General features: G+C 45.6%; 1 protein-coding gene across 5 annotated transcripts in view; it reads right to left on the reverse strand.

Annotated features, from left to right (window-relative positions):
- Positions 1–480: 480 nt before the first annotated feature.
- The window catches only part of RNF182 (ring finger protein 182), a 722686-nt gene continuing 707986 nt past the window's right edge, over positions 481–15180 (reverse strand). For all 5 annotated transcript variants that reach the window (XM_069613556.1, XM_069613555.1, XM_069613552.1 and 2 more), the window contains 2 exons: positions 6476–6655; positions 481–3639 (listed from right to left, as the gene is read on the reverse strand). In XM_069613556.1, coding sequence (XP_069469657.1) covers positions 2682–3425 — 744 coding nt within the window. In that variant the 5' untranslated portion in view covers positions 3426–3639; positions 6476–6655 and the 3' untranslated portion in view covers positions 481–2681. The remainder of the gene's footprint in view (positions 3640–6475; positions 6656–15180) is intronic.

The following is a 15180-nucleotide window of genomic DNA, read 5'->3' on the forward strand; positions in this document are numbered from 1 at the left end:
TAATCAAATAGTGCCCCTGCTGATGACACGTGTTTCGACTTAACTGAAGCCTTTTTCAAATCAGGGCTGAATCATATTTGTTAAAATGCCAGTGTACAATTTATAATAGTCCATCATGGGTTTGATCTCATTGGCCAAGTATAAACCTTAACAATCGCACGCGTCAGCTCCTTTCTTCCTTATGGTAAGGAAGAAAGGAGCCGACGTGTGCAATTGCGACAACACCAATAAATTGCAAAAAACAAAATATATTGGTGCAGAACTCCGGGAGTTTTCTTTCTATTCAATAATGAGGGTTCCCCTGGAAGGGGGCAAGTGAATCCAAGCACTGGCTTTGCCATTTATTTGAACGGTTTCCCATTGTATCAATGTGGGCGTTTGGGATCTCCTCACAGTATTTTTTATCATCTTCATAGTAAGACAGTTTTAGTCATGCCACAGTCATCTTCCTGTTGAAACAGCAAATTCGCAGACAAGGAATGACAAAGAAAGTGTTTATTTAAAAAAAAAAACAGTTTGAAGAGAACAAGAGACACGCTAACTGTTATATGCGTATAACCGGAGGAATTCCACTGGACCTTGAGGAAACCTCTTTTTTCGACATCAACATGTTAGCTTTCTTGTCAATTATTTACTAATGTTCTTCACAACATTTCCCTCAAAACTATCAAAGAGTCATCAATAATCCACAGTGGTAACATATTATTCATGGTGCTGGTTAAGTGGAGGGCTGAGTATATGGGGTGCCATGTAGCTGGACGTTGACCCTGGGTTGACTAAAATGGAAGGGGACTGAATAAGAGCACGGAGCAAGTAAAATCCTCTGGGTATCCACTGGTGAAAAATTTACCTCATGTAAAGTTTAGATTTTGTGGCTTTCCACCAGTGGATTCTGGGAGGAAAAATGGCGGAATATCTGCGTGTGGCATGCACTCCGGTTTTAATTGCCATGTATGGGTGGGGACCGGCGGATCGTCCACCGCCGGCACTCAGCTTTCCTCTGAGCATCCACTGTGGAAATCTAGAAAGTTGAAGACTTCTTTAAATGAGGTCTTTTCCCACTCGTGGAAACCCAACATGATTTTTTTTACTTCAACCCCTAAATCAGCCCCAAGGTGTTTGCTTCTTTTTTAGGCGCTTACATTTTTAGGCGCTTACATATGTATTTTTCAGGAGTTCCTTTACATTGACATGAATGCATATTTTTGTAATTCAAACCTTTTTACCAGCTTTTTATGTAGATGAAAATAGCCACATTTGGACATTTTAGACGATGTAGACCTTACTTTTTTCCCCCATATTTGTATAAATAAGAACAGTGTGAACCGGGAGCTCAGCCGTCTCCTTTTTAACTGTTTTTCCCCATGATGAAGTGTTTGAATTTGGCCCAGCCAAATGATGTGTCAGAACTTTCACATGTGTAGACAGACACCTGGTGCATAGATGCAAACTGGGCCCAGGTCACGCGTGACAACTTCACCTACTTCTCTCTCATTCGCCAACAGAAAATTGTATGGTGAGATATGTAGTCCTGCAAAACTACAAATCCCATCATGCAAAATGATGTTGGCTGAAAAGCCATGGCTTGCTCAAGGTGTCCCACGTGATACACGGGGCCACTTCGGAGCTGTGGAGGGGGCTAAAGTTAAACTTACAGACACTTTAATGCCATCCTACGGGTAGTTCAATGGGACAAATCAACAGACGAAACAGTTCTCTCTGCAATACATCAACTGCTGCACAAACAAGCGATTTGTTTTCAAAGCCAACGGCAGAAAGTCGCAATGAGATGAAAAATGTTGTAGTGTCACACAAATAAAAAAAATATTAAAAGTCAGATGTTCACCTGATCGCTCACTCCATCCCGCTCCAGAGCGCGATAACTTCTCTCAGTTTCCCTTTGCACCACACACTGCATGGTGAAGTTTTAATCACTGTGATGTCATTCCCTGTGATGCCATCATCTGTTAAAAGACCATATGATATAATTTCCTGTGATGTCATCATTAGGCGACCTACTGTTTTGGAAGCTTGGAAAATCCGACCTACTTGTCGTTGAATGTCGGTAACACACAGCACCGTTTACACTCTGTGACTGTTTCCAAATTAGGAGCAGATAACGGGCATCTAAACAGCATGTGCAGTCTGACCGTTCTCCTTACTGTCTTACAGGACCCATGTATTCCGCATCATTCGTCCCTAATCCTAGCCTTTGAGCTGCCAGTGCTTGCAATGCTGCGACTCTATCCTTGCCTTCATTCCTAATGACCTACACATCCTGATGCTGTGGGCTTGAAAGCCAGCAATGGATGACAGTATCCGTGAAGACGCAGGCCAGGCTTCCATGCATAACGCCTTGAATCGGGCATCGCTGCTGCTTTGTATTCGCAGTGAGAGGAAATGCGAGCACAAGCTAATGTTTATACCCTCAAGGAGGGCAGACAGTTTAAAGTGTTTTTTTTACAACAATAACCTATCACAGCAGAGAGGACATTGCCCCTTTCAGGAAAACTGCCAAAGAAATTATGTTTCGGCCTTGCCTAAACTGAATCTATTCAATAATATCAATAAATATGAGTTAAAAAAAATAGTACAAAAATAATTTCTATTTTCTAAGATGTCTAGGTTAGCTGTGCTACAAAAATGAGAACATGTGACACACCGCTCCGTTGCATACTACGTCAGGCAGCCATACAGTCTAGAAATTCGTGACATACACACTGACAAAATCCGTAAACCATGAGAATGACAAGGCTTGAAGGAACGAGGCTGACAAAGACAACCCCTAGGGTGACTTTCTTAGACACCAGTAAGTAGATCCCCAAAGGTAAAGAGCTGAAGTACAGCAAGCCAAGCAACCACACGAAGACGCGCACTGAGGTCTGGCAGAGCAGGGAGGTGAAGTTCCACACTGTCCAGTTGGCGGGCACAGGGGGAGCCGCATCAAAGGTTGTGGGCCTGTAGAATTCTACCACAGGGGTCGCATTCAGAGACTGGGGGCTTTCCCTCTGCACTTCCATGATGGTGATGACCAAACAATTGGAGGAACTGTGGGTTGGGCTAACAATAGTCGACAGCCTTTTTGGGGTGAGCAAGAGCTCGGTGGGATTGTCTCCAGTCCCGTTCTTCGCCTTGGCCCTGGTGGCCAAGTTAAGGAGGATGTTGTTGTCATCAGGGAGGCTGCCCACATCGTCATCAGGCAAGCAGGTCTCAAATCTACAGAAAGGGCACACTATGACACCCTGCGGCGAATCTCCAAAGTCAATGATTTTGTAGAGGCATTTGGCACATACCCTGTGACAGCACTCAAGCACTTTGGGCTTCCTCTGTCTTACGTTGTAGCGGTTGTAGCAGATCTTGCATTCAAGTTCCTCTGAGTTCAGACTCGGCGCCTCTGCGGGATCCTCTGCTGGCTGACCGGTCATTGTTCTATGAAAGTGGGGCGCGCTTGAGGCGCACCGCCGGGCTGGGAATCAACACTTAGCTTTGCATTCCTGCGGCATCAAGGCTGCTTCCTGGACATTATTTCCCCCAGAATGAAGGACCTTGCATATCAGAAGAAAGATGATACACACCAAACACCCTTATGCATCCTCAGCTCTGTCATTCTGCACAGCAGGTCCATGTAGAACGGGCAGCCTGTGGGAAAAGAAATAAACACAGCAGTGTTAACGCTGACTTGACGGTAGCCTTTTCTGCTAACTTTTTCAGCTGATAAACGAAGGTCTCGCCCCCTTATTTGCTGGATGTTTCCAGCTGCCAAGCTGATCACATTGTATACACAACATCACAGACAAAAGTATTTTTGTCTGCACAGAACATTCAAAGCCTTGGCAGGCACACTCATTCCGAATCATGCCACAGTTCAGCCAGTGCCCGGCAGCTTTTAAACAATGAGCAGAACTCTGTTAGCAGCACTCAGTTTGAAGCGTTGTAGAAAAGTAGCAAAAAGTGCACAAATGATACAATCAGCAGGCAGTACGGGTGCACTTTCTGCACCCTGTGTCTGCATGCATGTTGACGCAGTGTACAATAAGTAAGGCTCCTTGTTTTCCGTTTTTCCGGATTTATACAGATAAATACAGTGGGGAAGCAATCTTTTTTCCTTTCAGTATTTATTTGCAAAAACTGGATAACAACGAAAATGCCTGTCTCTAGGTTGGGTCTTTACGTTGTTGAACATGCGTAGCAGGCCAATGGCTGCGCAAAGGAACACGACAGAAAGGGTGATGCCAATATGCAGCCTGGACTTGTGCAAGAACCCGGCTCTTAGAGCTTCTCATTACAGGCATCCAATTGCTAATGTGTTTTTTTCATGCAAATACATGTGGCAAAATACTAGTTGCAGCTAATTGTTCTAAAGAGCATGAATATGAATAAATACAGAAACAATGGCTGGAAAATAAATATGGAGAAATGCTGTCAGAAAAGGTGCACCAAATAAAGTACACGAAGACCGGGAGCCTCAATGAGAAATAACAAAGCTGTTTGCACTACAGGCTGGTAATTGCAGTGTGCATGGCCAATTGCTCGTTATGTCCGGATTTCTGTAAAGCTGGCTGCCATGTCACTAGAAATAAAACATTGCAAAGCATGTAGCTGCCCTGAGAGGGGCCCATTTGAGATTTGACCAATTGACTTAGTCATGCAGTGAGGATTCACACAGTGCTGCGCAATATCTGCCTGGCATTTCAGTGTGTGCTCGTGTGCATTGTGCACGCCTTCAAGCAGCATGTCTGAGAAATCCCCTTTGTCAGCAGCATGATTGGAGCTTCCAGTGGGCGGGATCTAGTGTGACCAGTCTGCCATTCAGCCATTGGATGCATCATGACTCCAATGACTGACTATGGATATGCTGCAGATCTGGTAGATTCCTGAAGCCTGAAATCTCCAATCTACAGGCAACTCCACAGGGCAGGAAACAGCGATTTATGCAAGTTGGATCGCACTGCAAGGGTAGCCACTTTGAGAGTGCCCCCTAGGGCTCTGGAGGGGCGTAGCAAGCAGCCATTTTTATCTAAGCGCTAATGCCACATGTATTCTAGCAGGTATGGAGAGTTCACAAAGGTTATTTCTCTATACTGATGCATTCCAATCACTACCTTTTATTTAGGGGCACCTGGAGCCCCCATCACAGGCCAGTCGGCTTTCACAGAGCAAGTAGTGCATCACAAAAACTCAAAGTGCATACATGCATACATGCATACATGAAAATACTTTTTGGTGAGTGCAACTTGCGATCACAAATTTCTATGGTTTCTTTGTGAGTCTGCATCTCATTTAACAGGCATGCAGTTAAGGGCTTGATGATTTTATTGGACAACCTCTCTTTTCCTGATGTTACCAATCAAAGTAGCGGCCTGGTTCGACATGTTATGCAACTTTTTAATGTAAGTATTTGCTGGCCAACGTTCCACGTGGCCCACAGTTAATGAACGCCCTGATCCTATATTTCCTAAAAGATGTGAATGATGGAGCCAAGCTTTTCCCTGAAACAAATGAATGGTTACAATTGTCAACTACTTGGGAGACCAGACAGTTGAAGCAAAACCTTTGGGTGAATATGTGACCCAAGTCATAGACACCCAGCCCGGTACTGCAGCGCCTGCCACCATGATCCCCATGTTGGCCCCATTCAGAAAGGACAACAAAAATAAAGACCATCATTTTCAATGAGGATAGGGGTCATCACCAGGGGATCAACATCAAAGTGAGTAATCATGGCAAAAGTGATGGAAAATGAGGCACAGGAAATGCACAGCTTTGCTTAGCCATAATTATTTCATAGAGGTAGTAGGGACTTCAGATGTATCAGAGAGTGGCAGGCTCACTCACCTAGTATAGCAACAGATGTCCACCAACTTGTGGAACTCTCCCGTCCCTCGCACAACCAGTTTGTGTTAAATAAGTACAAAAAGGTTTATAAAATAATCACCTCTTACTGTCTTAGTTAAGAAAAAAATAAAATTTCAAAATTATAGAGAATTCCAAAATTAATTATTTGACAAATTATTGTTGTTGTATTACTTTGTCTAAACATTGTTTTGTTGAAGAAGGAATCAATTGTGAACACCAGTATATGAAAGAATTATGTATGTATGTTCTAGTGAATCATGAAACCAGAATTTTGGAATTCTCTATAATTTTGAAATCTCATTTGTTTTCTTAACTAAGACAACTTGATTATTTTATAAACTTTTTTGTACTTATTTAACACAAACTGGGTGTGCGAGGGACGGGAGAGTTCCACAGGTTGGTGGACATCTGTTGCTATACATTGTGAAAACCATCTAGTGCCAGGGCTGGTTAATCTCACTTGCAGCCCTCTAGTCTTGACCACATTTTAATTAACTTTAAGTAACATTTAGGAGTGATCCCAGTTACCAGGTGAATATAGGCTCAATCACCTAGACACCTGAGCATAACCATGCGCTTGCTGTGCCTCTTGTCGGTCATTGCTTCCCTGAAAACTCACCTGTATGTTGGTCCCATTATCAGTCAAGCACTTGTTCCCCATCCAGCATTTGGTGGATCATATGTTGGACCCGTTCTTATACCCTCTGGGTTCTTGCCCTCGCGCACAGACTCATCGCCTTCTGAGTCTCCTTGGTGCACATGCAAAACAGATACCAGAACAGCTGAAGACTGCCAATACCTAGGGAACAAGCAAAGCAGTTTTTAATAACAATGTTTTATTGCCATTCTAAAAATTAAGACGATCTGGCTTGCCCACTAGGGAAGTCAGATAGGTTTTGCTCAAAACAAGATTGGCTGCTTGTAAAGCTCTGGGTTCCCAGTGATGACTCTGAAATCAGGTGATGTTCCAGTACATTAAATAGGTTTAACTTATCAAGTACATCTGAGCTTAAGGCAACATGCAACGGGATCCTCTCAGGTAGGCTACATATCTCCAACTGACTCACTCAGAACACTCAACCATACATGATATGATATATAATATGATATGATATGGCATTTATAACACGCCTATACACATCAACATTCTCACAGGCTACATTCCATATCACTCACCCAAGATTCCATTCACTACTGCAAAGGTAAACAGGGGAACCAGGTCACTACACTGCTCTAATGAGTTGCAGGAGGATCATGGCATGTAAGAAAGATGCTAATCTGAGGAGGGGAGAAGTTTTGTAAAAAGAAATTGCAGAGGTTAATTGACCCAAAAAATTACATTAGTCATTCTAAAGACACAAGGAATCGCTAGAAATTGAGACGATGAATGAATAACTTTTGACAGCGCAAAGGGCGGGAATCTAGCCAGGAGGCAAAGTAGAATTATATCAGGTGGGTTTTAGGCTCTAGGAGTGGAACCTTCCAGTGCTAAGCTCCAATTGTATTGTGATTGTGATTTGGGCAAGATCACAGGAGCGGTTTTGGGGTTTAGCCTAAGCCCCAGTTAGGTGAGTAGGAAAAAAAGAGGTTTGTTGCTCCCGGCTATCTTGCTTGGAGTTTGTGAAATAAATATCTTTAACACTCTGGTTTGTACAAATTAATTTGTTTATTGTTGGTGTTTTTCTTAGGTGATTTTTTCATAAATACATGTGTTTTTGAGAAACGCTATTTGGACCTTGACGAGCAAGTTTAGGTCAGCCAACACGTGTTTCGACCCTACGGTCGTTCTCAAGGCTGAACAATATTCAATGGTGCCCAGTGTTGAGTAATTCGTGACAATTTAGTGACATGTTACATTATTTTCAGCAGTGGTGTTAAGGTGATGTGCAAACATAGTGACAGGTAATGACATGACATCAAAAAACATTGATGTGTCGGTATAAAGAAAGTTTGCAATTGGGAGAGAAGAAGGGGGAGGAAGAGAAGAGAGAAGTGAGTAGCTGGTTGAAAATGTACTAATGGTAAAATAGATTGAGGTAATTGCCTCTTACCCAATTACGGTTGCTGTGTGCCCTCAGTGGGGTTCTGTAGTATTAAACTGTCCTTAAGGCAGTCCTGGCTCCTGTTGGGCCCTGGGGGGAATAAAAGGGAGTTGGATCTTGCATGTGGGCATTGCCCCAATTGATCCCCCCAAGGTTCGTCAATGGTCCCGTTTGCCCGGTAAAGACATGTTGGCTGTGGTCGTTGCACATGAGCACTGTGGAAAACATCAAGGGCTTTTCTTGAATAGCCTTTGTGTGTTCCCAACCGATGTGCGTGTTGGTTGTAGCAATTGCAGTATCATCTAAGTATGGGGCTTTCAAGAGGTTGGCCCCAAGCTGTGATTTTGGCTGGGGTTGTTGAAATGCATGGTCTGGGATGTACATCAGGGGCTCTTAGAGAAGTGCTCCTGTGTGTACCCAGCCATGTGGTGCATTGGATTCCATACCCTAGTTGTTGGAAAGGAATAAAGAAAATCATTGGATATGGTGCTAATTGCTAAGCACTGTCCATGGGTTGGCATATGCTTACTGTCCCTGGGATGGGCGGGGAGGCTTACCTGTATGCTCTGTCTGGCGTCCCAGGCGGTGCACTGCTGCTTCTGCACACCGCGCTGGGTGCCGCCATTAAGAGCTGTTCGTTTTCTGTTGACTCACGTTAGTCTTGGATCGCGCATGCGCGATGGTGTAGTGTCTTAGCGCTAGTCCTGGCGCATGCGCGTCGTTGTGTGCGACTTGCGCATGCGCCGCGGATCAGCGCAAGACACTCACCGAGTAAAGCTTGTGACTTAGAATTAGGAGCGGGGGCTGGTGGGCCCTAGCCAGTAGGCTGTGTGGCAGAAAGGGGATCGCTGGGGAAATCGAGTTATTGATGCGGTTGTGTGTTGAGGTAGACTGTGGGGGTCAAGGGTGTGAAATGTGTTAGTATCATAAGGAGTATGACGGTTTAGGCCATACATGGGGTAATTCCCCTTGGTGAAGTGAGTCCGTTTGACATTGGTGCGTGTAAGTGTCATCACTTGCATCCTGCCCATAATTGGGTCAATAAATTTGAATAAAAGGTGTGTGTGGCATGGTCTCTTGTTGGGCCGTGTATACCCAAAACCTAAGGTCATGAGTCCCTGTGGGGGTAAAGGGATAGGAGGAAAAATAGAAAAGAGGAGGTTTACAGGAAGACATTTAAATCATGGTCTTTATTAAGGCCATTTTTCACACATCTGAAATGGCAAATTAAACGTGCTTCCTCTTGTCTCAGTTTTTGGATTCTGTCTCCTCCTCCTTTAGCCCGATGAACCTTATGTCACTCTTGTTCTCCATTTGGTGATTCTTCTGCCAGTGGTTTGCCAACGGCAGTTTGGGGTCTTGTGAATATATACTATTCATGTGCTCTCTAATCCTGAAGCGTGTCTCAAGGATGGTGCTGCCTATGTATATTTTATTGCAAACACAGATAATTGCATATATCACAAATTTGCTTCTACAGTTAATGTGCTCAGTGATGTTGAAGATTGGGCAGCCTGAGAATTTGGCACATTTGGTCTGGGTTGCATGCTTGCACATTGAGCATGTCCCGCATTTCGTGAAACCAATTGGACCAATTGGAAGTTATTCCTGCTGGATGGTGAAAATGAAAGTCCCTTGTTGAGACGGACTCACTTCACCAAGGGGCATTACCCCATGTATGGCCTAAACCGTCATACTCCTTATGATACTAACACATTTCACACCCTTGACCCCCACAGACTACCTCAACACACAACCGCATCAATAACTCGATTTCCCCAGCGATCCCCTTTCTGCCACACAGCCTACTGGCTAGGGCCCACCAGCCCCCGCACCTAATTCTAAGTCCCAAGCTTTACTCGGTGAGTGTCTTGCGCTGATCCGCGGCGCATGCGCAAGTCGCACACAACGACGCGCATGCGCCAGGACTAGCGCTAAGACACTACACCATCGCGCATGCGCGATCCAAGACTAACGTGAGTCAACAGAAAACGAACAGCTCTTAATGGCGGCACCCAGCGCGGTGTGCAGAAGCAGCAGAGCACCGCCTGGGACGCCAGACAGAGCATACAGGTAAGCCTCCCCGCCCATCCCAGGGACAGTAAGCATATGCCAACCCATGGACAGTGCTTAGCAATTAGCGCCATATCCAATGATTTTCTTTATTCCTTTCCAACAACTAGGGTATGGAATCCAATGCACCACATGGCTGGGTACACACAGGAGCACTTCTCTAAGAGCCCCTGATGTACATCCCAGACCATCCATTTCAACAACCCCAGCCAAAATCACAGCTTGGGGCCAACCACTTGAAAGCCCCATACTTAGATGATACTGCAATTGCTACAACCAACACGCACATCGGTTGGGAACACACAAAGGCTATTCAAGAAAAACCCTTGATGTTTTCCACAGTGCTCATGTGCAACGACCACAGCCAACATGTCTTTACCGGGCAAACGGGACCATTGACGAACCTTGGGGGATCAATTGGGGCAATGCCCACATGCAAGCTCCAACTCCCTTTTATTCCCCCCAGGGCCCAACAGGAGCCAGGACTGCCTTAAGGACAGTTTAATACTACAGAACCCCACTGAGGGCACACAGCAACCGTAATTGGGTAAGAGGCAATTACCTCAATCTATTTTACCATTAGTACATTTTCAACCAGCTACTTACTTCTCTCTTCTCTTCCTCCCCCCTTCTTCTCTCCCAATTGCAAACTTTCTTTATACCGACACATCAATGTTTTTTGATGTCATGTCATTACCTGTCACTATGTTTGCACATCACCTTAACACCACTGCTGAAAATAATGTAACATGTCACTAAATTGTCACGAATTACTCAACACTGGGCACCATTGAATATTGTTCAGCCTTGAGAACGACCGTAGGGTCGAAACACGTGTCGGCTGACCTAAACTTGCTCGTCAAGTTCCAAATAGTGTTTCTCAAAAACACATGTATTTATGAAAAAATCACCTAAGAAAAACACCGACAATAAACAAATTAATTCGTACTAACCAGAGTGTTAAAGATATTTATTTCACAAACTCCAAGCAAGATAGCCGGGAGCAACAAACCTCTTTTTTTCCTAGAATTATATCAGCCTTCGTGTTTTGTAATGGAATACACCTATTGGGCCTCATTCCGAGTTGGGCGGTAAGGGATACCGGGCACCGGTAAGGAGACCGGTGCCGGTAATCCCTTACCGCCCTACTACAAGGTCCCTTAGCAGGTCCCTCCAATAACGCCTGGTCTGACCTAGCGTTATGGACGGGACCCGTTAAGGGACCATGGCGCAAATAACGGGCATGACATACGCGAGCCCGTTATTTGCACCCTCCCCATTCCCATTGAGCCCTATGGGGGCTCAAATGGGAATGGGGAATGGCATTTTCAATGGGGACTTACCAGTCCCGCAAAGGTCGGACTACACCGGTAAGTCTCCATTGAACCGAATCGGAGTCGGTACCGGTATGGGAGACAGTCTTGGCGCAAATAGCGCAATAACTTCCACCATACTCGGAATGAGGCCCATTGTATTGTGTTACACTTGGTACTAAAAAGCAATTCATTTGATATTTAAATCCTTCTCATATTTCCAGAAATGTGTCCGGCTGCCAGCCATAAAACCATTGTTTCACGACATTCCTGTGCATTGTCCCCTGTGCCTTCCACAGCCGGGGCCGAGAAACCACTGCAAAGAACGTCATTCCCATATGTACCTGTCAGAACACTTTGATCCAGTAACACAGCTCTATGAACCACCCCCTGTATGAACCAGAAATGCTGAGGAGGAAAGGGACTCCAGACCCATGCACCCCACATCTTGGAATATTACATGATTTTTAGGAAGTCCCTGAAAACCTGGCTGTTCAACAGGCCAGAGAAACGAAAAGGGATGCTACATGTGCAAATTGACGGCTGAGCAATCAGGATGGTCTCACTCACAGGTTCCCCACAAAGGACTTGATTCTCAAAGACCTCCTATTGATTGCAAAAGTGTTGACATAAGCACTGTCGATGCTGATAAAAATTAGGTCAATCTCACCCTGACAGTCTCCATAAGCAGATACAAGACATCAATAACACCCCTCAAGCAGCGGCCCAGGACAACCGTGACACTAAGGGCCTCATTACGAGGCTGGCGGTAGCCGTGCCTTTAATATAGGCATGGCTGCCGCAGGTATTTTATTTTTTACATCGCCCAGAAATGAAGCGGCACCGTTATGAACGGTGCAGGGCATCCGACATTCTGTGTTCGCGGGTGCCGGGCAGAAAGGCACCCACAACTCGTAGTTTGTTGGTTCGGGAACTACGGTACCGGCAAGGTTACCGGTACCGTAGTTCCCAGACCGGCAAACTTATAATGAGGCCCTAACTCTGTTTATAGTCAGTTCTGTCTCCTCCAGGTACTCGCTACTTGGGACACAGGATTTTAAGTCCTTTGTTATAGAGAAACATCACTGTTAAACCAGCCCCTGTGACCAGCCCCAGTTATCATTATCAGCTCATGATGTCTCCATTAGCACTTGCCTAGGCGGGGCCATGGAAAACTTGAAAAAGCCCAAACTACCTGGCTTCTCCTCTATCATGACAGGAACAACACCCAGGACAGCCAGGGCGACCTGACCTGACAAGCAACCTCAGTTCATGATCTCAATTGCACACTAACCCACTTACCTTTTCATCCTCCCACTGTACTCTAAATGCAGAGCACCAAAACACACTGCAGCTGAACACCTGCTATCTCTCACCACCTCACTATCTTCAGTGGAGCTGTGGAGTGCTCTCTCTGCATAAATCCAGAACAACGTCTACCCCCTACCATACATGCAGACCACATCTTCAAGACGGCAAGCTCCTGGTGTACCCAAGTGAGTAGAGGATCAAGCAGTTTACTGACACCTGTGAATGCTCTCTGGATTTACAGATACCCCAAGTGTCACCACCAGGAAGTACCTAGAAACATACCAGCAGACGATAAACCAATACTTCTGTGGCACACCTATCAACATTTCAGGATGTGCATCCGGCTCTTGCACTCCTCCCACAAACCTTCCTTTCTCCTTTTCTTCCAGAGCCATGTGCCAAGAGGCCACCAGAATGACAGACATTGAGCTATACAAGACCATTTTGCATTTCGTCATTCTGTAAAGCCTTTGGATTGATCCAGTTGAGCCCTGTTAAGAACAATGCAAACTTGGTATTACAGAAGTCAATGATGTACTGTGTAAAAGAAGAAACATTTCTAGAATTGACATACATAGTAGTAGTAATCGTAGTAGTTTGTCATTTATATAGTGCCTTATCCCATTAATATGGCCTCAACATGCCTGTGGTGTGAATGCCCTCGGGGGACCGAAGTCCATGGTATGGGAAAATTGTCAGAAGGATTAGAATGCGTTTGTGCATTTGACCAAGATATGGAGTTAGGTGGGCTGGCCGAGCTCCAGTAAGCTACCCATGAAGGTCAGGCATGTAGTTGGTGCTGAGGTGGACAGGAGAATGCAAGAGACTCGTTATGTGTCCAGATAACCCGCATTTTCTGTTGTAGTTTGTTGCTGCATTCTGATGGCAGAGGTGTTGCGCTTTGTTTTAGTCTGGCATATGGAGGCAGACCATTATGTGTCCAGCTAGACCGAATTTTTGTCGTGGGTCCTCGCTGCATTTTGGTGCATGTGGGTGGCTAGCCGTCCGGCAGATGTCCACCAAAGTGCTACGGTAATACGAACCTTAAAAGCTCAGATGGAGATTTGTCTTTGATGTAGCTGTGTGAGCAGGTCGTCTGTATAATAGACAGGTTACCCTCATAAAGTCTTCTAAGCACTACCCTCATAAAATGCTCTAAGTACAACAGACAGGCTAACGTCACGATTCTTCTAGGTGCAATACCATGGCTAAGTGCCATGGACAAGGTATCCTGATACATCTTCTAAGCGCTATAGACAGTCTATCCTAATACATCTTCTTGTGCAATAGACAGGCTACCATAATAAATTGTCCAGTGCTGTATACAGTCTGTCCTCATACACCTTCTAGGCGCAATAGACAAGTATTCCATATAAATCTTCTAAGTGTAATAGATAGGCTATGAAATCATTGAAATGCAATACCCAGGTTACCAGCATATATACTCTATGTGCAATACAATGGCTAGGTCATAGATCTTCTAAGTGAAATAGACAGGATACCATCATATATCTTCTAAGCGTAATTGACAGGCTATCGCTATAAATCTTCTATTGTCAAAGACAGGCTATCCTTTTGAAGTGCAGCACGTATCCCACACTCAAAATCCATCTAAGTGCAACACATTGGCCACCCACAAAATCCATCTAAGTGCAACACATTGCCCACCCTCAGGAATTCACCCGGGTGCAAACCCTGCCTGCCATCAAAGTTCCTCCCCGAGCTCGACACCGCCCACCCTGCAACTCCTCCTAGTGCATCACCCTGGCCACCTTCGCAGTAGTTCTAGTGTCACATCATAGCTAAACCTCACAGTAGTTCCAAGTGCCATACACAGCCTATCTCGGGATCATTCTGAGTTCAGTACATTGGGCCTCATTATAAGTATGGCGGTCTGGGAACTACAGTACCGGTAAGCATGCCGGTACCTTGGTACCCAGACCGCTATACTAAGAGCTGTGCTCACAGGTGCCTGTCAGCCTGCCAGGACTGGCCTGGCGGGCAGAGGGCCGCCCGCGAGCGCGGCATGTCGGATGCACCAGCACCGTCGTTGACGGTGCCCATGCATCTGACGTCCCCATTCCCTATCAGGCTCAAATGGGAATGAGGACTGACGGACACCGGCACCCGGCAATGCAGGAATAACCGGGTCCAGCAATTTCGGAATGACCCGGTAATTCCTCATTGACGGGTGCCGGAGAAAATGCAACTCCGGCAGCAGGCACGGCTACCGCCAGGGTTATACTGAGGCCCATTGTCTACATCAGGTTAGGTGCAAGTAATAGTAATGAGGTGTGGCAGAGTTTTACCAGAGCAGAATAGTAGCTGTGATCCCCACACAGACCACCTTACATGGAGTGTTCTTGAAGGGTGTTTGGTCCGGTGTACATGGGCGTACAAGGGAAAACAGGAAATGAGAGCTGCCCAGAAAGGGAGCCGCCCTTTACCTTGTGGCCGTATACCAGCAGCCCTGGGGCAGTCACAGAAGAAGGGCTATTCCGGCCACGTGGGTGTGTGCAGGCCTATCCACAGTGGTCAGGGCAGGCAGCGGGAGGGGATTTCAATATATATGTAGAAGCGGCTTT

This window comes from Ambystoma mexicanum, chromosome 5p (genome assembly GCF_040938575.1).
Source record: "Ambystoma mexicanum isolate Mex_15411 chromosome 5p, UKY_AmexF1_1, whole genome shotgun sequence".
In the NCBI taxonomy this organism is placed as follows: Eukaryota; Metazoa; Chordata; class Amphibia; order Caudata; family Ambystomatidae; genus Ambystoma; species Ambystoma mexicanum.